Here is a 21,516-nt window from a genome sequence, read left to right as displayed (position 1 = left end):
CGGAGTCCGAAAATCCGCTGTATAGAACAACGAGGGAAAGAGAAATAAACGCCCACTCATGAGCGCCTTTGACAAACCAAACTCTCAGCACCAGTCAAATAAAGAGCAACTCAGAAAAGAGTTGGCTCCTTGGATCATAATCAGAAAGGAAGAAAGTTTGCCTTCTCTCTTGTTTCAAGTAAACATTATGCTCTGTTTGGTGTTTTTAGTCTAAATCATGTGCTCCAGACCAGCTAGTAGTCTAAGTTTGTGACATAACTTATAATCAGGTCGGAATACCATTCTCTCCAGGAAAACGGGCACATAACAGATATAGGAAAGATTCACAATTGCATTCCTACCTTCGATTCTGAGTGCATTTACTACCCACGCTCAGGGCATAAATATTTACATTATCTAAAAATGAAAGATGGCATGCTGTCCAGAAACATCTTGTTGTCGCCAGCGTCATCAAGTGCGCCAGCTGCACTATTCAAGCGATCCATTAATCCAACTTGAGTTTTAATCGGTAATTGACAAGTAAAACAGTTGATGGACGCCCGGAGGAATCAACAGATTCTGGGTTCCGAGGAGATATGCATCGTCGGCAATGTCTTCGTTATCAAAGGACCGGAAAGTCGTCTCATCTCTTGGCATGGACGTGAGCGATGGCTGGAGTGCTGCCAGCTCTGGGTACCAACTAAATCCATTGGTATGAGTTCATAAAGCCATCGCCGGGTTTCACTTTACTTGCGCCGCGTCCGCCAAGAAGTCTCTAAAGACGTTCGTGCCGCCGCATCGTCGAAGACCGTAAGAAGGTCCATGCCAGCAGGTAGGTCTTCGTTCGACCACTCTCCCAGCTTCCATCTGGTGCGCAGTACCCTCACCATTTCTTTCACGCGCTCATCGACTAAGGAACCAGCCACTTCTGGTGCCGCCTCCCCCGAGAACGCCTTGAACCCGCCTACAACGTCCACGAAGTCAGGCCCGAATCGCTACTCCAGGCTCATACCCGCCGCCACACCGTCGGGCAAAGTGATGACTTGCCGCGCCCAGAGGGAGGCGTACCGCACAACAGGAACCCCTATTCATGATTCACCCGGGCCCCCCAACTTAAGTATTGCCGTAGATCTTTTCTCGTTTTCCGCGTCGTATTCCATTCATGCGAGACGACAACAGCCCAGCTTCCGGGCTCCAGAGACTCAAAAAGGGGCCAGCACTCAACCCTCGGTGATGGGCCTGGGTCCGCTGTGGCCGGAGAGGAACCCATATTGCATCGCTCGAGACGGCTAGATTCTCTGCGGGCATAGGACTGATGGGACTTGACGTACCATTTTGAAGTGGTCGACGTTGTCGCGGCGAAGCTCACCAAGAATGTATCAACAAGAAACAAATACTTCAGGAACCTCGATACGAAGCGTTCCGATTCAAGAAGCATGTCAACCAGAAAGAAGTGGCAAGACCGGAACACCATGTGTCTGTCTTTTTCTTTCACTTCTTCTTGGTCAACATCACAGATCCATATCGTCTTGGTCGTCTACTGCTTGTTCGGGTATGGACTGCTGCCGGACGAACATGGGCTGCACCGGTAGTGCGCTACGCAGGGCAGGAGAGTCCAGTGGTGTGCGTGTGCTCGGGTCTCGGGGCCAGTCAGCACGTCGAAGTGGTGCGGAGAAGTCGCAAGTAACAAAGGTTTTCTTGGATTTGAGGAGAATCGAGGCGAACGGTGACATGCATATTTGCGAGAATAGGTCTGATGACTTGTCGTCGTTGGCGCGAGAGGGGCCCTGGAGAAAACAAATGTCGCGGATTGTCTCGTGCTGGGCTAGGGCCTCAAACAGCGAAGTGGGACGGCCATCCATACCATCGATACAGATGCTAAGCGCTTGCGCGTTGCGAAATTCCTCCGAGACGAGAATGGCAGCAGTATGCTCGTATGATAAATGTCGGTAGGCCGCCCAATTCAGGTGACAGCATCCGGCGTAAGCAAGCCGGAGGAGCTGCGCTGACGCGCCGGAAGGCTTCAGTTTGTCGAAATTCTTGATAAGGTGCTTTCGTAGACTACTCTGTAATTCAGGTAGAATAATGGACTCGCGGTGGGCTTCTAAATCGAACGTCCCAGAATCAAGAAGGCTGGAGACTACCTCGACAGCGGCATCATGCTCGTCAATAGGGAGAGCGGGGGTACTGCTGCCGCCACTCTTTCTTAAAGGCGGCCAGATATCTTATAGTTTGTTAGCATCATGATGCTTAAGCGTACGCGACAACTTACAGTTAAGAGCCCGGCGTTCGACGATGCCGTATTTTCTCAGCCGCTCTAGGTCGTCCGACGTTTCGTGGAGACCAAACTTGGTCATGTATGCGCCTGCTGAGAGCGGCGTTCTTGCGCGAGCTGTCTCCAGGTGAAGCACCGGCGGAGGGCCGCTGTAGTCGCTCTCCACGGAATCCCAGCCCCAGGTTCCGCCGAAACTACACCCTTTAGCCCCAACGTACCTGATTCTTGAGCCGAAGATGCCATACCGCACGGCATCCAAATCGGAGATGTCGATGACGACGGCGCCGTACTCGAGCACATTCCCAGGAAAGATAGTGGCGAGCGGTCGCTCTTGGACATGGTCGAAACGAGCTCTGGAGTCGTCCTCCTCATTGTTCAAGGCCAGACGCAGGCATAACGAAATGAACGGGAATTCGCGGATGGCGCTTGAATCCACCCATGGCGGCGACTCCAGCTGCTCCGGTTGCTCAAAAACTTTAGGGTGGCCACCCCATGGCGCATGGTTGTCCAAACTAGGTTGTGGCAAATCAGGGACTTGTACGCGTTGCGGCTCCGAATTGTCTCCGTCGCGGTACTCGGCTACGGCCATGGACAGCTCCGCCTCGATGGCGGCACGGTTGCCAGGCATTGTCAAGATATCGACGGCGCGGGCACAGTCCTGAATAACCTGACGGACTCGCTGCCACCCATTCTCCATTGTTCGTCCGGGACCATGGCCCCGGCCTTGCCGGTAGGTGATGGCGAGAGGACGGTGACCGCCTTTAGATCCCGGCGCGCCTACATCAGCAACGATGAAGAAAAGGAATGACCGGGGGCCGATGGTCGCGATAAGTTGGCCCTCATCTACTCCGGGCTCGTATGGCATTGATCGTGTCAAAGGCAAGGATCACTGAGGGCTAGATGGTAAAGGTTGCGCGATGGAAGCCTCAGATTTCGATGACTCCCGCAAGATGTCACTGGCTGGTATTGGTCTGAGGAGAAGGGAAAGACTTGGAAGTTGCGGCGCAGCACAAGCGATAGTGACTCACTTACCCCTCTGGTTTTTGGGTTGCTCACATGCGGAGCTGGCCGCCTAACTAATAATGCTTGAGTATTGCGAGTCTAACATTTATTTAACAACAACCTGATGACTCGGAAAGATCACAGAGGTTGAACGAAAGCCAGGGCCGATTATAAGTAAGACTTCTCAATACCCGGCTAATTTAATCCATGAAACGTGCGAACCAATCCAGGAATTGGTCTGGCTCTGTCTGGAAGTAAGTGTATCCGTGCCAGCGTTTCGTAGTTCCCTGAATCCAATGCAGCTTCTTTTCAGAGACTGGGATATTGTCAAACATCGCCTGCACATCGCTGGGCCGCGTGGCAGGGTCATCATGAACCTGATACAGAAAAGTTGGCAACCTCACGTGCTTGGCGTCAGGTACAGGCGATAGCTGGTCAAGACGGTAACTCGTCTTCATGAAGAAACGGCGCTCAAGATCCTCCATGTAAGACGCTGGGATGCCGAGCATCTCCAACGTTCGCTCAAAAGCTACACGTGGTGACAAGGGTTGAGGTGCAATCATGCAGTGAACACCTTCAAAGACCTCTGGGCAGCGCCTCATGGCCGCAAAGGATGCATTGGCGCCAGCACACCGACTAAAGAGGCCAATGGACATTTCGCTTGTGTCAGGGCGACTTCGGATGTACTTCAAAGAGCCAACGACGTCGCGCCACTCGTAAATTCCAAAAAGTCCGTTGTTGCCGCTGCCGCTGTGGCCATGGTTACGCAGGTCATAGGCAAGAACGTTGTACCCGGCATCGTGGAGGATCTTGTAGTCTGGGATGAAGTTGAGTTCGAAGTCATTGCCTGGCATCAGTCCATTCCATGGTTCCAGTTGGGAGGGTAAGCCGGCGCGGTTGCACCAATGCGGATGGTTGGCGATGATGACTCGCTTAGAACCCTTACGGGGGATAAACCAGCCCTCAAGAGCCACTCCGTCTTCAGACGGGAAGAAGACGTCTTCGTATTCCAGACCGGCTTCGTCTGGGAAGTGCATGATGGGTGCGAGTGGCCATCCACGGAAGTCATCCGCCATCGCCTGCAGGATGGATGCAATCTCGGTTTCTGAAGGTGCCATGGTTGTTGTTTGGATACTTGATTTAAGCTTGATCTAAGAGATATTTAGTTGTAGTGAAAATATGGTAAATTTAGCTATAGTCGTTATGAACAGGAGACGTAAGCTTTATTTAAATGACTGATATTGTATACGAAGCTATGATCCCCGTCAATCTATGTTTATCGTATCAATAACACAGCGTGTCGAGCCTGCACAGATCAAGCAAATGCTCAACAACGCACGATGAATTTGATTCGTCATTTCTGAAAGATCCCCCACCAAGGAGGACTAGTTCCAACATGTTATGTTGTCAGAAGTGTAAATGGTCAGATCCTTCGGCTTAAAGAAATTCCCGCGCTTGCGTCCTCCGTCACTCTGTTTCTTCGCTACTGCTCGTTCGGAGATAGCTGACGCCTTTTCAGTGCAATTCCGAAAGGTACGGGATTATTCTATCTCCAGCCTCAACGGCGGCGGTTATCTCACAAAGAGTTGTTAAATCCAGCATGGCATGTCATGTGATATTCGGTAGAGTTACACTTAGACAGCTCAACGCTCTCGGTTTTACCAAACGAAGTATATTGCCGTCGAGATCTGATGAGGTGACTTTGAGCATGAGCATGACATTCAAGTTTGGTTGTTGCAGGCCTGATACAAGTTGATCGGTGCGGCACTAGAATTGAGCCTGCCCAGACATTACACTTTGCCACTACCTATGTAGAACGTGGGAGATCTCGCCGCTGCGGCAATAGAATAGCACAACGAAGGCCGCAAGCTGTGGAACCGGCAATTTGAGCAGACAGAAGTAAAAAGCCATACATCCATCTGTCAAACGCAACACACACGTTGCATGCTCCCCGAACAAGACTCCATGTAAGCGGTGAACCTCGCCTCAGTCATTTTGTGAGCGACGTGAGCGGCGGTGGAGGCTCGGCGACATCCGGGGTAGAGATTTCCAGAGTTGACGGGTAACTTAATCTCTTTTTCCATGTCGCTTAAGGCCCGGTTCGTTCGAAAAGAGCATCCCAGATTCACCGGTGAGATCATCAGCGGGAACCATGGCCAGCCGAACTAGCCGGGCCCACCCTAATAACTTGCTGGAAGCCATACCAAGATGTTTGTTTTGCCTCTGACGAGTCAATTGGAGTGTGTAGGGGTGCAACACGAAGCCTAGTACGGCATCCAGGGGGTGGAACGGCCGAGAATAACCTCAAAATGGTATGACACCCTTAATATCGGCGTCTACCAGGGCATGTCGGTATTTGTGGGACAAGAAAGCTAATTGACATGTATATTCAGCCGTATGCACAGCGACCTTGGCGACTACACACCCACTGTCAACCCCGCCTATTCCTGCAAGCAACTGCATCGTGAGCCCTACAGCCTCCACTCCCTCCGAGGGGGTCGCGTTTACTCTAGTGGGCCCTCCAAGCCCAGGTCGGCGACCTCGACAGATTGGCAAAACCCACCTGAAATATGACTCTTGAGGACATCCCCTGTTTTCTATTAGGTAGATGGATTTCTTTCAGCCCTAGAAGCAGCTCTCGTACCTTGTACGCTAGGAATTAGCAGCTTGTCGAGGCAGTGCTAGTAGTCCCACCTATCCCCAGAATACCAGGCACAGACAGTCTAAGACCCACGTTAAACAGCTGTCAAAGGTCCAGAGAATTGAACTTGTATGGCTCTAGATAGGCTATTATTCGGGGCGCACTAGATTGGAACCCATGGGGGTGGCTATCCGAAGGGGGAAAAAAAGAACAAAAAACAAGATCAGACAAGATGAATGTCAAGATTACATGTAAGAAAAGATATAAAGACAGAACAGATAGCCACATCTCATGACAAACTATCTAGTCAAGTCATAGCCTTCAAGTACAATCCAGCGTTGTCTACACATTATACCCAGCCTAGGTATTCAGCTCTCGAATTCATCATGAGAAACCTAGCCGGCTTTAGTTTCTTTCTCCTTGCGGGCCATGAAGCCATAGCGGCAATCCTGCCACGAGCGTATCGCCCAAAAGAGGAAATCATCCTCGCTGACTGCGGTATTGAATCGGGCGGACAATCTTCCTCTCGACAGGTTGGATACTATCCTGGAGGGCGCAGCCCCAGCGGAGGCAGCGACTGGCTCCAGCCCGAAATGATTGCAGAGGTGCCCTGGGACGGTTCCTATCCCTGGAGAACCTCGGGCGTGTCAGTCAAATTCCCCAACAACGACGTCTTCAAAATCTGGATCGACCCCTCCGTCAAGGACTGGGCCGAATCCAAGACATACGCCGGAACCTCCTCGCACACGTTTGAAGAACACGCCTTCAAGTGCTGGGCCGAACATGGCAAGCATGTCTTTGACCTCGGCGACGGCACCAAGTGTACGTCCGCGTACATTTGCTACCACGAGCCCGAAGGCGGCGCGGCCCAGGACCCTGTGAAGAAGCAGGTCACCGAGTCCAAGTTTACCATGTCCAAGGACCAGGTAACCGTCAGAGTCCAAGGCACCACCAAGGACGAGGCGGCCTGGGATCCCAAGGCAGCCTTTGGCAACATCAACGACGCTTTGGAGGACGTCCAGTGCAAAGACCAGTCCTACAAGATTGGAAACGACTGCAGCATCAAATTCGATTGTCTGTTCACCTTGCCCAACCGGGCGAACCAGCTCGCTCAGGTCCTGACGGACGCCGTTGCTCCGGCGGTAGCAGGTACCAAGGCCACCCAGACGGGCCATTACAACGGACAGTGCCGACCCGGTGGTCTTTGCGAGCCCGGATACGAGTTCAAGTACTATAATTATGAGTACCCCACGACGGGCACCGTGCTTGTGCGACACTATGCCGAGGGCGACGAGAACTCCACTGGACTTCAAGCTTATGTGAAGTGGACAGTCACCTGCAACTCTGGCGGGTTCTGTGGAACTTTCTGCGACAGCAAAATCAATGACATTTTTGGTGTTGTCACAGGAATCGTCGGGGGAGTGTCGCCACTCGAACCTGTCTGCCTGCTCTGTTAAATGAAATATCCAAGTGCTAAGTCCTTGATGTATTGTTCGGAGAAAGGGGATAGATAAGGGGATGGATGGATTGATGGATGGGGCCATTATTTGTTTTCAACACACTTAACATTTTGGTTATAAGCCGAAGCCTGACTGCGTCTTTCAAAGACTAAAACTAGATATTGGTTATAGTGCTTTTCCGCTGTTAATAGAATCTTGCGGGTTTCAGTTTTTTTCCTTACATACCACTCGATCTTGTTAAGTAGTCCAGGTATACATTTGTCTCCAAGTTGGACAACCATGAGCACGAAGTCACCATATTATTCCGGCTAGCAGGTCTCTCATGGAAAGTTACAAGGGTCTCTACCTCTGGACGACTCTATTCCTGCGGAAATATAATCAGAGTACTCGAGTATGGTTCTAATCGAAAATATGGATGTACTATCGAGTTGTTCACTTACTAGCAGGACGCAATGACATGCGTAGACATTATCCCACTTGATGAGTCTCATTGACTTGAACAACGGCTCAATGCCTCAACGCTCTACTTCAAAGATAAATTAAGATCTCTTATGTTAATACAAAATCGAACAGGGATAGTGAGGGCTGACACAACTGTGGCAATTGCTACTATATAAGTTCCATGCAAATCAACGGCATGGTAGTTCTTGTTTTAGCTATCGCCAAAGTATAACAGTAAATACTCATTTCATAAAAAGCCCGCTTTATGATCATTTACATAGATGTGGCATAAGTACTTCACGACAGCCGCGGCTTAATTGTTCAACAAAAACAAAACACATGCAGCAAAGAGCCATCTGAGCGCGTTTTCATTATCTTATCCATCCATGATAAAAGATAGCAAAGCGTATTCTGAACGTTCAACTTCGGTTCGAAAAACCTCAATGGCTATATCAATATAGCAACATGGCTGAGAGGCTTCGGTAATGCCATGATAAATGCCATTGGTTCTCAGGTATGCTTGTCGTTATCCACTCAAACGAAAGAATTACCTCCTCCATGATATTTGGTCGAATGAATTTCAAAGGATCATCCCGCAAAAAAGTGCAAACTCAGAAGAGTGAAAGCCATACGAGCCGCGCACGGCGTTCATGTCGGGTGAAAATCCTATGATCGGGTTTGCAAGTCGACAGCAACAATCACTGGCAATAGGAAACATATGGCAAGGGATCGCCTGAGTAAGGAACCTTTTCGTTTTTTTGTGTTTTTTTTCCCGAAAGATTTGCCTCTTCTGGATCGCTTTCATGCTGAGGATTGGAGTTAAAGCAGCTTCACCTAGTTTCGTTGTCATACATTCCAGACTTATCGCTAGCCCACAAGAGAGTAAAGAGGAGGACCGAATTTAGCAGTAACAGGTTGATGGGGATCCCGGTTGGCAATAAAAATCTAAACATCGGCCGAAGATGACTACGAAGAAAGGTACAGTATGTTCGCAATAAATGCGCCCTCGGATCAGTGGTGGAGATACCCAAAATATGCCAACACAACACTGGCTGCTCACAAGTTTTACCAATCGTTATTCCTAGAAAGCATACACAATGCGGAGATGAAATAAAATCATTATTCATTATCAATGGCATGTTGGCCTGGATCCATAGCGGCGGCGTGGCCTCGCTGCCCTTGCACACGGGGCGGTTATGCGGTTGCCAAGGTTAGGTAGCAGTTAGATATCCATTCCTGTGTGCTCGTGATGTTTGCGTCGGTTACTCTCAGGGCAGGTGATGAAACAGGTCACCGGCAGTAGTCAATACTTGCTTCTACTCAAAGAAAGTAGGTGTATTTGAGTCGTGTAAGAAAAGCTATTAAGTAGATGTCCATTCTGATCCCGATGGTCTTCCATTCCTGTGGATCAGCGTTGTCGAGAGAAACAAAGTTGGAAAAACAATCGACACGAGCTTCAATTACCTGACTATGCGGTCACGAATCGTAAATGCTCATCTCACATGCACTCCATTGACTTAAAAGTGAGGGGAAAGCTGCCAATTTTTATACGCAAGCCGCAGCCAGTAAAGGCATCGATATCCAATGCTCTGATGGAGAAAATGTATCAAACAGGAAAAGACTCATGAGAAAACAAACCCTTGTTGCTTAGCCATCATGTCGGGGAGTGTTGACTGAAATAGCAGCCATATTTGGACTAGCCCCAACACCCTAAATACCTAGACCGGCTTTACTGGGGTAAGAGTCGTGCCTAGGGTGGCCAGTGCGGACTGAAATTGCAGCCTGTTTGGGACTAGTCTGGTCGACAGCATGTAAGTAAGATCTGACCTGGATTGTGGTGTAAAGTCCGTTTTTTATGAGTGACTACGTTGGCTTCCTCACGTATAAAGCCCAACGCACTGCACCTGATACTCTGGTTCATTTTCTCTTCATCAAAAAATCGAATACCATTTTACCCTATTATCAATAATATCTTCCCATATACCCATCGTCCATAACATCCCTATCATCCACCATGGAGTTCGCCATGTCCCTTGAAGAACGTCTAGTACTACGACAAGAGTTACTAGACACGAACGATAAGTTCCTGATAGAGCTTCCCAAGGTAGAACTTCACGTTCATATCGAAGGCACGTTGACCCCTGAGTTGAGATGGGAGCTGGCCAAACGAAACAACCAAACCCTGACGCTCGAGCGCACTGGAACTGTATACAACAGTCTGGAACAGCTCAGAGAGTCTTACAACCTCATCCAACCGAGACCTGGTCATCGCATCGACAACGCTGAGGAGAGTTTCACCTTTTTCGAGGCCTACTATGGGGGATTTGAGGTGCTCGTCACTGAGCGGGACTTTTATGATCTGGCCATGAACTACTTCGAGCACGCCGCCTCGATGAATGTCCGGTACTGCGAACCGTTCTTTGACCCTCAGGGCCACACACGTCGTGGCGTCTCATGGGAGACCATGATGGGTGGATTCCGCACGGCTCAGCAGGAAGCTGAGAAGCGCCTGGGCGTACGTAACTACCTACCTATTCCATCATATGACACATACTGACAGTATACAATAGATCAAGTCCAAATGGATCATGTGCTTTCTGCGAGACATGCCAGTGGAGTCGGCCATGGAACACTACCAGGCCGTTTTGCCTTACCGAGACATGGTCATTGGAATTGGTCTGGACTCGGATGAGAACGATCGACCACCCTCCATGTTCTCAGACATATACAACCAGGCCAGACAAGCCGGCTTCCGCATCACCGCGCATTGTGACGTCGGACAAAAAGACACTCACAAACATATCCGCCAAGTAGTCACGGACCTGGGCGGAACTGGTGCAGATCGTATTGACCATGGCCTCAACGCTGCCCAAGATGAAGAAATCATGCGTCTCATCAAGAGCAAAGGTATCGGTCACACCATCACCCCGTGGGGCTATCTACGACATGAGCCCGTCGAGGAGATCTTCCCTAGAATCCGGACCCTGTATGACGCTGGTATCCCCATCTCGATCGCAAGTGACGATCCAGCATACATGGAGGACTGCTGGATTCTACATGATATGCTCCTCGTGAAGAAGATGTGTGACTTTAGCAATCGCGATATGGTAGTTTTGACAAACAACGCAATCGACATGTGCTGGGCACCTGAGGCAGTGAAAGAGGAAATCAGGAATGAAGTCGAGGCGGTGTTGGCGAGACATTCGCAATGAGTTTGGCAACTGCGAGACTTTATCTAAGTTTTGGGCTCAGAATGTATCCAAGATCTCTTTAGGGTAATTCATTTCTTAGCACGTAAGTAAGGCTTATCGGTGGAAACCCCCATCATTGCAAATGAAGAACTTCTTGAATTCCTCTTTGAGGTTAGATTCTAGGTTTCATCTTCTGGCCTTTCCCATCAACGAACTACACCAATATGATAGTGCGGTCATGAAATTTGGTAAAAATAGGGTTAAGCTGATTAGGATGCTCCCAGGCCATCTCCAACGTCTCTAACGCGTTTGGAAAATGTCGGCACCCAACAGCTTGGAGAGCATGCCTCAGGTGTTCTCTTATCCAAGTCTTTTCCTCCTGAGCGCCGTCGCCTAGAGTGACTGAAGCCTGAAAAATGGGCCATGTGAGGGCAAAGCTCCAAGACGTGGCCGGTGGGATGAGTTTTGCATGGTCCAAAATCGGACCCAGTAGAGCCGCTGCTCCGGCCTGATCAGTAAAATGGAACAGTTGTCTCAGATAAGCCATGATTCCAAGTCTCCAGGCCTCGACCATGTGCTTCCTTGAGCCTGAAAATTCTCTAGGGCATTGCCATTCGCGTAGACGACTCCCCAAATGTTCGATCTGCTGCAGCTCCATTTGACTAATGTCAGCCGCCTTTTGCTGCTTTTTGAAAAGCATTGTAATATCCGTGATGATCTCAAATAGGTCAACAGGACAGAGAAATACATCATAGCTCCACTCCCCAGTACCACCATTACTTGTGAGGCGTCCAAGTATCGTCTTAAATTCCTCTACTGTCAAGTTTGGAAGCCGAGTGGAAGTTGTCGAGCTCATCATGTCAAGCCTACAAGTTCAAACTATTTAGACAAGATTACCTAATGCTGAGATTGGATTGCTCACCATGCAAGCCGCTGCTCAAAGTAATACTTGTTTGTTGCGCTGTCATAACGTGGGTGACGGATGACAGCTGCTGCTGCCTTCAGGTGCGTTTCAAACTCAGTGCAGTCTCCGGAACACATCTATATAGTGTTAAACAAACTTTTCAACCAAGAGACTGCCAATCTGAGCATATCTTACGTCGAGCTGCGCAAGCATCAGTATGCTGGCCAAAATGGATTGATCTGACGTCGTGCTGGGGTCTTGCAGCATCTCCCGCAAAAGACGCGTGGCGTGAACACGCAGACGAAGACTCTTTCTTTCGAGCGCCTCGTCTGAGTTTCGGGCAGCAATGTGACAAGACGCGGATCCAGCAAGAGCGAAGCGAATAGGAGGCACACTATCCACCAAGGGGAGAACGTAGTGAAACATTGGGTTGTTGCTAGGACCGTTGCCGAGATAGAAGATACTGCTCAAGTCTCCGATGTCTAGTTGGAAGTCAGCAGTGATTGTAAGGAATTTAGTTGCTGATATTTACAGTGTTGGACCAGTTTAGAGACCTCATCATCACTGATCGAGCTCAAGTTGTTTTTTGGGAAGGGAATATCATCGAGGGAGCCGTGCTTAGTGGGCCGATTTGCAGAATCCGCAGGTATGTGTTTTTGATCTCGCAGCAGTGGTGGTTGTCTCTGTCTCGCCCTTGCTGCAGCGGAGCTCGGCTTTGGAATAGCAACTGAACTATCGACAACAGGAATAGTCTTTCCTGCGAGCTTGCCACGCGCTGCAACACCTGGCCATTTCGTTACGTAGCCTTCGCAAATCGTCCCCCGTTGCTCACAGCTCATACACGTTGGCAATGTGCGGTCGCACTTCCGGCCCCGCCTGCGACACCCTATGCAGGCAGTACCGTGAAGTGCTATGTGGCTCATGACAGTTGACTCATACAGAGAATCATGCTGTGCGGCTTCGACAGGCTTAAGTTGGTCTAGTGAGATTGACGTCAGGATCGAAAGCAAGTCGTGGCTTAGTCTGTCCTGCAATACTGCAATGTCACCTGATGAGTTTTGGCCAATCAGAAAGGGCTTAAAACTCCATCGCACAGGCCGTCCATGCCCGGCGAGCAGTGGGAGCACGGCGCTCGAGACAAGTCTGGCGGCTGTGCCGGTCTCGCGGAACGCAGCGACGACGGGATTGACTCCGTCTTAAAACAGCGATAGCTCAGGCTCGCAGCCCAAAAGAACTCCTTATGTATGTGTAATACATTTAGTTACAGTTCTTTTCAACAGAGTTTTGAGCCGGTGCAAATAGAGCACTGCTTTTTTTAATCAACTTATCACATTAAGTGTAGCTGCATTTAAGCTATACCATAGATTCAGCTTCTCAAACTTATGCAAGCAACATTCGCAAGTGCTGAGCAGTTTTGCGACATGATAGTTTCTGTGAAGGTAGTTGACCTGATTATACTGCAGTTCGTAGATTTGTTCACATATGGTTAGGCCGTTACTGCTGACATGGGTACATATTATGTACAATATTGTGATTTCTTTTCCGGTTGCCCATATCCATGCTTTACTCTAAACACCAAACGCCTTTGATCAATTACATCATCAATCGAAAGTTGATTAATGTTTCCTTGCGCTAGGGCGCTTGAAAATCAACATTCGTATAGTCATAGTAACATTAAAAATCCATATGATTACCAGTACAAGCGCCAGGCATGTAGACCACACTTTGAATGCTCTCGAGTCCAGGATCTTGCCCAGCTGAACGGCAGCGTTAGTATAAACACCCTACGGGAATGTTAGTTGAGTTGAGCCAGAATCAAAGAAGCGACCGCTTACCCATGGGAAAACCAGTGCCCAACCGGCAAGGGTATAGGGTATAGGTTTCGGTCTCATCCCTTCAAAGGACGCGTTCATGACGCCCATGATGGCGAAGAACCACCAGAAAGTCCCCAGCCCCCACGCAGCCAGGCCTGCGAAAATGCTGGTGTATCCCACTGGCGCCGCAGCATCCGCCGTCAAGAATGTCCCGCTGGCGTACGAAGCGAAACTGCCCCCTATGACCGCTTTGCCTAGCATCTGAAGAGCAAAACTGGACTGTCCCCAAGGACCGCAGAGGATCATATCTTGAAATGCCTTTGGTTTCGGCGGTTGGTAGTTGCCCAGAAGCCGCGCCCAGAACAACACGTCCAGCGCGAAAGCCAGCGGCAGAGCCATGCCAATAAGCAGGTACGACACGATTATGACGGGGATTTGTTGGTCGCTGCTAAGCATGGCTGTGTTGCATATCGTCCCACCGCCGGCCGCAGCCGTTAGGGCTGCAATAAGTGGGAGCTGGGTCGCTGGAGAGATGTGGGGGACACCGGAGGGGTAAACCTTAATGAAAACGAAAGGCAGCACGACGGTGACAACGACGGCCAGCCCAAAAGCAACCCACCACAACACGTAGATGATCTTGCTCCATGGCCCGCCCCAGCCTGAAACTACTGTTAAAGATGCCATCTGGATGATGGACGTGAAAGCGATGGATACGCTTGAGAGGCCTGAGAGTTCGACATCGTCGGTCTTAAGAGCATGGAGGACGCGGCGAGGGTACAGAGCAAGCCGGACGAGATACAGACACACCATGAGCAACAAAAGAACCATGGCCGTCACCCAAAAGAGGTACGAGATGATTGTGAGGCCATCGAAGCGATAGTCGAGTTGTTTCAAAATTGCGGCGATGATGGCTGTGCCTTGCGGTAAAAGGAACCATTGTGATGAGAAGTTGCGTATTGAAGTGAGAACGACTGATTGTCTGCGGTGGGAATTTGTTGGAGACAAATCTGGGGGCTTGGAAGACAGGGGCATCTCGACACGGATTCGACGAAGGAGATGGTGCCAAGTATGATTGGGAACTTCAGAATCGGGAAGTTATCAGAGCGAATGGCTGTGTCTTGGGTAAGGTATGATGATTGGCCCTCTCGGCGACGATCAGGTTCCTGGGCAGTGCAAAATAAAGACAAGGAGCCAAGAAGAGAAAATGGGGGGTTTGCAGTAGAGCCGATGTAGAGTCCATGCCCAGCTAAAGTGCATCGACCTTTGCACCCCCGAGGAGATATTAAATCCGTAGTCAGCCCAGAAGGGAAATGTGCTGAATAAGTCGCCTTATTTTACAGTGTTGTCATGGTTTTTACATGGTCTTTGCTCTACCCGATGAGTCGGTTCCATTGTACCCATTGTCAGCGACTTAGACGGCCGCCCCGGCCCGCTGTCGTGGCGTAATAATGACGTTTAGAAAGCCACAATGCAAAAGAAATGGGGTAGAGAGCTAACATCATTCAAAAGTCGGTTTGTATGCTGTGCCGACCATTCCATCAATCCCGGTAATTCTGAATAAATCGGAAGATCATATAGGCACACGAATTGCGATCCATCATTCGTTTCAGGCTCTTTCTTGGTTTCGTTCCTTGTTGGTGGGAACATAAGGTTAGTTTGACAATGGGACTACCCTCAATGAGGCCACTCCTCCTGGCCGGGGGCAAATCAACTCGGATGGGCACACCCAAACACCTCCTCCGCATGCCTGATGGGACCCCCTTGTACCGGCGACAGCTGGAACTGCTTCGGTCAATTTTCCCAGAGCCGCAAACCATATACATTTCATTGGCCCAAGAGTCAGAGACGGACGAATACCTCGAAAGTTTACTTTCGGCTGATGCCGAGCTGACCCCCGAAGATGAGGACTCACCAAAAGCACCAAGAGTGAAAATTCTTCGCGACGAACACCCAAACGATTCTCGTTACTCTGCTGGACCAGCTGCCGGACTGCTCGCCGCTTACCGATTTGATCGTTGGGCCAATTGGGTTGTCGTCGCCTGCGACTATCCTCTACTTCCGCCCGATGCCATATATCTTCTCATGTATAAACGAGACGCTGTACCGGTAACCTGCTACCGCTCAGCAGAAGGATTTTGCGAGCCCTTGGTCGCTATTTGGGCCCCGGCTGCGTTATCACGCCTGTCAGAGCGGGTGGCCCGCGGACACTCAAGTCCGGCAGCGACCGTCAAGGAACTCGATGGCTTAATGGTGGACACGCCACCTGGCTGTGAATGGTGGCTCACCAATGTGAATACTATGGAGGAATGGGTGAAAGCCATTGAAGACATGAAACTGGGCTCATTGGAGCCCCTCACTTTTGAAGCGCCGAAGGGAAAGGTGTGATGTATTAAAATTATTTGACAGTATATCGCTCAGCGACCGCTTACAATTACTGATATTTATGGAAAGAGCTTTGTCGCAGTTCAGAGAAAACTGGTTGAACTTGACGTGGAGTAACATGGAACCAGTCCCTTGTATGATGATCCGCTCATCTGGACCCAACAGTTTGCACTAGTGAACGGCCCAAGCTTCGCAGGACTCTGCTGTTTGCTCAATTCCACGACCATGTCTCCCTGTTGGTCCTGTCTCAAAATACCGTGCCGGAAATGAGTCAGAGGAGGAAGCCCTGGAGATGTGGTCTTCTTACAGCCGCTTGATACCTGCCAGCTGTCTTCGAACTTAGCCATGATGGGCTTTTCAGTTGGTTGCTCATGCAAGTGCCGCATAAAGGGGGCTACGAGAAATCTAAAGCAAGCCGCTGTAGCACCAGGATTTCCAGGAAGTCCGAAAAAGGGAATATTTCGAAACCGACTCGGTACTTGTGCGAACAGTACCGGGTGTCCTGGTCGGATTGAAACCCCATGAAAGCAGACTGTTCCTCCAAGGCTTATGACAGCGGGTGCGATGAAGTCGTATTTTCCAACCGACACTCCACCTGATGTGATGACCATGTCGAACTGATTTCCGTCGACTGCCTCTTGTAGAGCCTCCCTAACATCCATCTCATTGTCGTTTAGGATACCCAGAAACTTGGGCTCCGCACCGAGCTCCTGGAGTGCCGCCATGAGAAAGGGTCCGTTGATGTCTGGAATATGGCTTGCATCTCTCGAAACTAGCTCCTTTCCTGTGGACCAGACCGCAACTCGCGGTTTCCTGAAGACTTTCAAGACAGTAGCACCCACTGATGCAAGAGGTAGAATATGTGAAGACCGAATTGTATCTCCTTTGCGAAGGATCTTCTCGCCGGCCTGCATGTCACAACCAGCAAATCTCCGGTTTGCATCAGGGAGCACCGGCTTCGTGATCATGATTTGGCAGCCCTTTTCGGGTGTATTCGACACCATGGCAGTATCTTCGATACGAACACAGGCATCAAATTGTCGCTTCGAATCAGCCACATTTGGAAAGATGCCACCAGTCATGATTTCCAGGCATGGCTCTGCGAAACCGTGGAAGACCTCCTTGTTGAGAACTACTGGTTCGTCACCCGCGGCAATTGATCCGCGAACTTGTAAAATCAGAGGATTCTCGGGGGATGCGTGAGTCGTAGCTTCGGAGCACACGGCATATCCATCCATAGCCGATGTGTCAAATCGCGGAGTGGCGGCCGGGCTGGTGTAGTCAGCGGCGGCTACACGGCCCACTGCATTGTACAGAAGGATATCCTCTTGTCTTTCTGAAGTGTATGTGTCTCCACTTCTTACATCCTCGGCCACTCGTTCCAATGTGCCAAGGGCTTTCTCGTAGGACGTCATATTGTTGTTGCTTGTGGTGGTAAAATCGAGCACGGCGCGTTGTATAAAACGATTACTTGTTCTGGGGCTGCGTTTAAGCACCCCCCCAATCTTGGATGCGAGTTGGACTATTCTTGAATGACGGAATAAGAAATGACCCTTCTTCTCACATTTGCCGGGTCTGCCGGGGTTCCTTGGCGTGTTGATGTGTGAATGGTAAAGACTAGTTCATGGTTCAGGAGGAGCAGTACATGACATGAATCAGTCCTCAGCTGCGGTTTTCCACTTTGTAATAGTGACGTCAGGATTTTAGTTTGGAATCAGATGCCGTAATGTTTTCAAATTCTGCTCGGCTTCTCCGCGGTAGTTGAATTTTCGGCCCATGAGTTCGGATCCATCATCCTTCATATGAGATATCTGATGTACCATATTTCAAAATGAATGCTCTCGTGAAAAGCTCAATTCTTCTAATTTATTCCAAAGTTTATACACACACCATGGTTCACGAGAGTTTTGAATTGGTGAATTATTTCGAATTATCTAGTTAATGTTCCCGTCCTGTAAAACTGTGTTTGATGTTGTAATGAAGGCTCAATCCCTCACCAACGCCGGAACCAATAAAGTTTGTGGTGCCCTAACTTGCATTTGCTGAGCAACCCATGATTGCATGCGATGCATACCAGCCTGGGCAAACTGAACCGCTTTGTAAAATTCCTCATCCCACGTTGCCTGGCTCACAGGAAGAAGCGCAGTCAAACCGCCTTCGATATGAGAAAGGTATATATGCAACCCCTGCAACGTCTCCATGATCTCGTAGGGACTTCTCCTAGTATCGACTGGCGGAAATAGAGAGCTTCTCAACGACTCGGCTTTCTTGCTCCCCGCGCAGACGTCCTCTCCAAGTTTGTCGACTTGCTCGCCAAGGACTGTTTCCACCCTTTTTGCGATCCTTTGCAGAACAAGCACCCCGCCCTCGATTTCCAGGTCGTGACACAGGTCAGGAAGCAACGTGCTGTAGATTTCAGATAGTTGCTTGATGCTTTCAAAAGTTTCTCCGAGCCAGGTTTCGAGAAGTCGCTTTCGCCGAGTCGAGTCATCTTCCACAGCCTCAACTCTCTTGTTGATCACTGCCTGTTCGGCATCCGATTGAAGCTCTTTGAAGTGAGGCTCCTCACCTGCTTCTATCTTCTCTACACGAACAGCTCCGGATTTGAACATGGGTTGTTTTGAGATTGGATCCCATCGATCTGTCGCATGTCATGATCAGCATGCCGGCTATTTTGCTTCATTATGTTTCAAAACTCACCAACAGTCAACTCATTCGCTGCTCTTGCTTTGCCATCCTTTGCGTCAAAGTACCCAAAGTGAAACGGAATGAAAATTTGTCCGGTGGAGATTCCGCCAACCTTTGCCTTTAGTTCAACGGCTCCTCGACGAGATTTGACAACGACGTTGTCTCCGGTTTGAATATCCATCTTCGCTGCATCCTCTTTAGAAATCCGAACCTCGGGCTCGGGGCATGCATCTTGAAGCTCCTTAGACCGGCCAGTTTTTGTCCTGGTGTGAAACTGATACACGTTGCGACCAGTTGACAGTCTCAGGGGGTATTCATCAGTCGTCTCCTCCATCGATGGAGCGTAATGGCATGATTTCAGAATAGCTCGACCAGCCGGGTTGAAGGATGCATAGTCTGTTTTGGTGTAGGGTGCTCCTGTTTCTAGGTCGTGCCCATAGCTTTCGCAAACTTCAATGTCGGTATAAAACTTCCCATCGCTAAAAAGTCTCTCGGTACCCTGAGGGTTTTCTTTGTTGCAGGGCCATTGGATGCCCGAGCCTCCGGTAAGCTTGTCGTAGGTCATCTCACTGTAATCGCAAGGACGACCGTATGACATCTTTTTCCAGGCACTGAATACTTCTTCTGAATTCTTATAGGGAAGCAGGAGGTTGCCGTCTTTGTCTCTGAAATCCATTCGACGGCCATAATCAAGGAAGATGTCAAGGTCGGACCTTGCTTCTCCAGGTGGTTCAACAGCTTTGTGAGAAAGATGAACCGTTCGGTCAACATTGGTGAAGCAACCCGTTTTTTCTCCCCACTGCGCGGCAGGCAGGACAACGTCCGCCACAGCAGCGGTCTCGGTCATGAAGATGTCTTGACACACCACGAAGAGTGCAGGGTCGGTGAGAAGCTTACGAATTCTTGGCAAGTTTGGAAGACTGACAAGAGGGTTCGTGCCAGATATCCACATCATCCTAATAGAGCCGTCCTCGATGTAGTTCAGGAGGTTTTCGATGTGAGTCGGTTCGTTCCAGTGAGGTACTTTGATAGGGTCGATGTTCCAGAGATCAGCGAGCTCTTGCATATGAACCGGGTTCTTGTGGTTGCGAAATCCGGGGAACTCTCCATCGCAGCCGGCTTCACGGTTGTTCTGTGCTGTTGGCTGGCCGTTCATCTGTAGAATGCCGCTTCCAGGCTTGCCAATCAAACCCCTCAGTAGGTTAATGTTGTTGATCTGGCATGCGCTCGCCGTCGCTTGGTTTGACTGATAGACTCCCTGTAAAGCGGTAGATAAGAGACTAGGGGTGTTCCCAATGATAGTGGCTGCCTCTTCGAGGTCCTTTGCTGGGATTCCTGTGATCTCTTCGACCTTGTCAGGTGTGTATTCCGCTACTGTTCTTTTCAGCTCCTCAAGCCCCACGACATGCTCTGACGTAAAATCATTGTTGATCCAGCCATTTTTGAACATCAGATGCTGAATACCGTTGAGAACAGCCAAATTCGTACCAATTCTTGGTGAAAGATGAACAGTCGCCCTTCGTGCAGTCTCGGAGAGACGCGGATCAATGACAATGAGCTTCGGAGGATTCGGGCCATCCAGTCGATCCAGCATCCTGGACCATAAGACCGTTTGAGTAGCTGCAACATTGTGTCCAGTGAGGAAAAGACAATCTGTGTAGTCAATGTCCTCGTATGATCCAGGCTGGCCATCCGAACCAAATGACTCTCTCATTGATGTTGCTGCCGTTGCGGTGCAAAGACGTGTGTTTCCGTCCCTAGCAACAGTCAACAACCAATCTTTCTCATCGCACAAGAATGCAATAAACTTACATGTGTAAAGTATGAAGTCCTGCTTTGCCAATCACAGCCAATGCATAGTATTCTTCCAAGAATAGTTGACCGGAGGTATAGAATGCAATGCTATGGCTCGTAAGTCGTTCAATTAGCTCTTTCGAGCGTTTGGCTACCAGGCCCATTGCCTCATCCCACGTTGCTCGCTCTAGTTTTCCGTTGCGCCGAATTAGCGGATGAGTCAGTCGCTCTTGTGAGTTGATGCTTTTCCAGCTACCTCATACCCTTGTAAGCTCATGTTCTCGATAAGACTGCTGACAAAACGTGGAGGTCTTGCTTTATGACAAGCAACTCACCCATGCAATCCCTTAGGTCCAAGCCTTCCTTTGTTGACTCGGTCCGTAGCGCGCCCTCTAACACCCACAACTTTTCCGTCTTTGACACCTATGTCAAGACCGCAGCCGTTGCTAACGATGTCAGTAAGCCTATGAACCTTTGCAGATGAATTGGATCCCATGGGGACCTCACAACATACCTGCACAAGACACAAGCACTTTGGACCCAGTTATCGGGCTCATCCTCGCAGGAGATATCGACTCGAGTAGGCCATACGTGCTTGTAAGGTGTTCGGGGGCCCCAGATATCCTCGATAGCATTTCTGGATATCTGCTGTATAGCCGGATTTGAGCCCATTGTGCCAGTCGAGCAACACCAAGTTTCGAGCTGAATTGTTGTTTCGGCCGAAAATGAATTTTCGATAGACGGGCTATCTGTCTACGCTAACAAAACAGATCTTTTCTCGGCAATGCGAAGCTCTCTCTTGGGCTCGGGGAGATCGAGGACCAGGGCACGAGAACGAGCTTGTTTTGACTTGGGATCCGGCGACATATTGAGAAGGTGGAGAAGGATAAAGAAGTGGAAAATGAGCGTGCCGAGACTATTTCGGACGCCCGGCTCCGCGGTTCA

The 21,516-nt window shown here is 49.7% G+C and overlaps 9 protein-coding genes across 9 annotated transcripts; 3 read left to right on the top strand and 6 right to left on the bottom strand.

Annotated features, from left to right (window-relative positions):
• Positions 1-1,490: 1,490 nt before the first annotated feature.
• On the bottom strand, positions 1,491-3,119 carry CTRU02_209412 (uncharacterized protein; the record flags this gene model as incomplete). Its single annotated transcript, XM_036726753.1, has 2 exons — positions 1,491-2,203; positions 2,252-3,119. The coding sequence occupies 2 exons, from the start codon at positions 3,117-3,119 to the stop codon at positions 1,491-1,493; spliced, it is 1,581 nt and encodes a 526-aa protein (XP_036581462.1).
• Positions 3,120-3,456: 337 nt separating this feature from the next.
• On the bottom strand, positions 3,457-4,374 carry CTRU02_209411 (gibberellin biosynthesis-related protein; the record flags this gene model as incomplete). Its single annotated transcript, XM_036726754.1, has 1 exon — positions 3,457-4,374. One exon carries the CDS (start codon positions 4,372-4,374, stop codon positions 3,457-3,459), a length of 918 nt encoding a protein of 305 aa, XP_036581463.1.
• A 1,909-nt stretch (positions 4,375-6,283) lies between these two features.
• On the top strand, positions 6,284-7,354 carry CTRU02_209410 (uncharacterized protein; the record flags this gene model as incomplete). Its single annotated transcript, XM_036726755.1, has 1 exon — positions 6,284-7,354. One exon carries the CDS (start codon positions 6,284-6,286, stop codon positions 7,352-7,354), a length of 1,071 nt encoding a protein of 356 aa, XP_036581464.1.
• A 2,458-nt stretch (positions 7,355-9,812) lies between these two features.
• Positions 9,813-11,010, top strand: CTRU02_209409 (adenosine deaminase; the record flags this gene model as incomplete). Its single annotated transcript, XM_036726757.1, has 2 exons — positions 9,813-10,313; positions 10,369-11,010. The coding sequence occupies 2 exons, from the start codon at positions 9,813-9,815 to the stop codon at positions 11,008-11,010; spliced, it is 1,143 nt and encodes a 380-aa protein (XP_036581465.1).
• A 1,030-nt stretch (positions 11,011-12,040) lies between these two features.
• Positions 12,041-12,816, bottom strand: CTRU02_209408 (uncharacterized protein; the record flags this gene model as incomplete). Its single annotated transcript, XM_070205264.1, has 2 exons — positions 12,041-12,375; positions 12,426-12,816. The coding sequence occupies 2 exons, from the start codon at positions 12,814-12,816 to the stop codon at positions 12,041-12,043; spliced, it is 726 nt and encodes a 241-aa protein (XP_070060912.1).
• A 693-nt stretch (positions 12,817-13,509) lies between these two features.
• CTRU02_209407 (malic acid transport) lies at positions 13,510-14,739 on the bottom strand (the record flags this gene model as incomplete). The annotated part of the gene is made up of 2 exons (XM_036726756.2): positions 13,510-13,677; positions 13,729-14,739. 2 exons carry the CDS (start codon positions 14,737-14,739, stop codon positions 13,510-13,512), a joined length of 1,179 nt encoding a protein of 392 aa, XP_036581466.2.
• Positions 14,740-15,369: 630 nt separating this feature from the next.
• On the top strand, positions 15,370-16,092 carry CTRU02_209406 (molybdenum cofactor biosynthesis protein C; the record flags this gene model as incomplete). The annotated part of the gene is made up of 1 exon (XM_036726758.1): positions 15,370-16,092. The coding sequence occupies one exon, from the start codon at positions 15,370-15,372 to the stop codon at positions 16,090-16,092; it is 723 nt and encodes a 240-aa protein (XP_036581467.1).
• An 80-nt stretch (positions 16,093-16,172) lies between these two features.
• CTRU02_209405 (molybdopterin biosynthesis protein) lies at positions 16,173-17,504 on the bottom strand (the record flags this gene model as incomplete). Its single annotated transcript, XM_036726759.1, has 1 exon — positions 16,173-17,504. One exon carries the CDS (start codon positions 17,502-17,504, stop codon positions 16,173-16,175), a length of 1,332 nt encoding a protein of 443 aa, XP_036581468.1.
• Positions 17,505-18,074: 570 nt separating this feature from the next.
• Positions 18,075-21,243, bottom strand: CTRU02_209404 (periplasmic nitrate; the record flags this gene model as incomplete). The annotated part of the gene is made up of 5 exons (XM_036726760.1): positions 18,075-18,730; positions 18,790-20,534; positions 20,590-20,823; positions 20,907-21,017; positions 21,086-21,243. The coding sequence occupies 5 exons, from the start codon at positions 21,241-21,243 to the stop codon at positions 18,075-18,077; spliced, it is 2,904 nt and encodes a 967-aa protein (XP_036581469.1).
• Between the last annotated feature and the right edge of the window lie 273 nt (positions 21,244-21,516).

The sequence above is a fragment of the Colletotrichum truncatum genome, assembly GCF_014235925.2.
Source record: "Colletotrichum truncatum strain CMES1059 chromosome Unknown Contig_0006, whole genome shotgun sequence".
NCBI lineage: Eukaryota > Fungi > Ascomycota > Sordariomycetes > Glomerellales > Glomerellaceae > Colletotrichum > Colletotrichum truncatum.
This window is presented reverse-complemented; position numbering and strand designations above follow the sequence as displayed.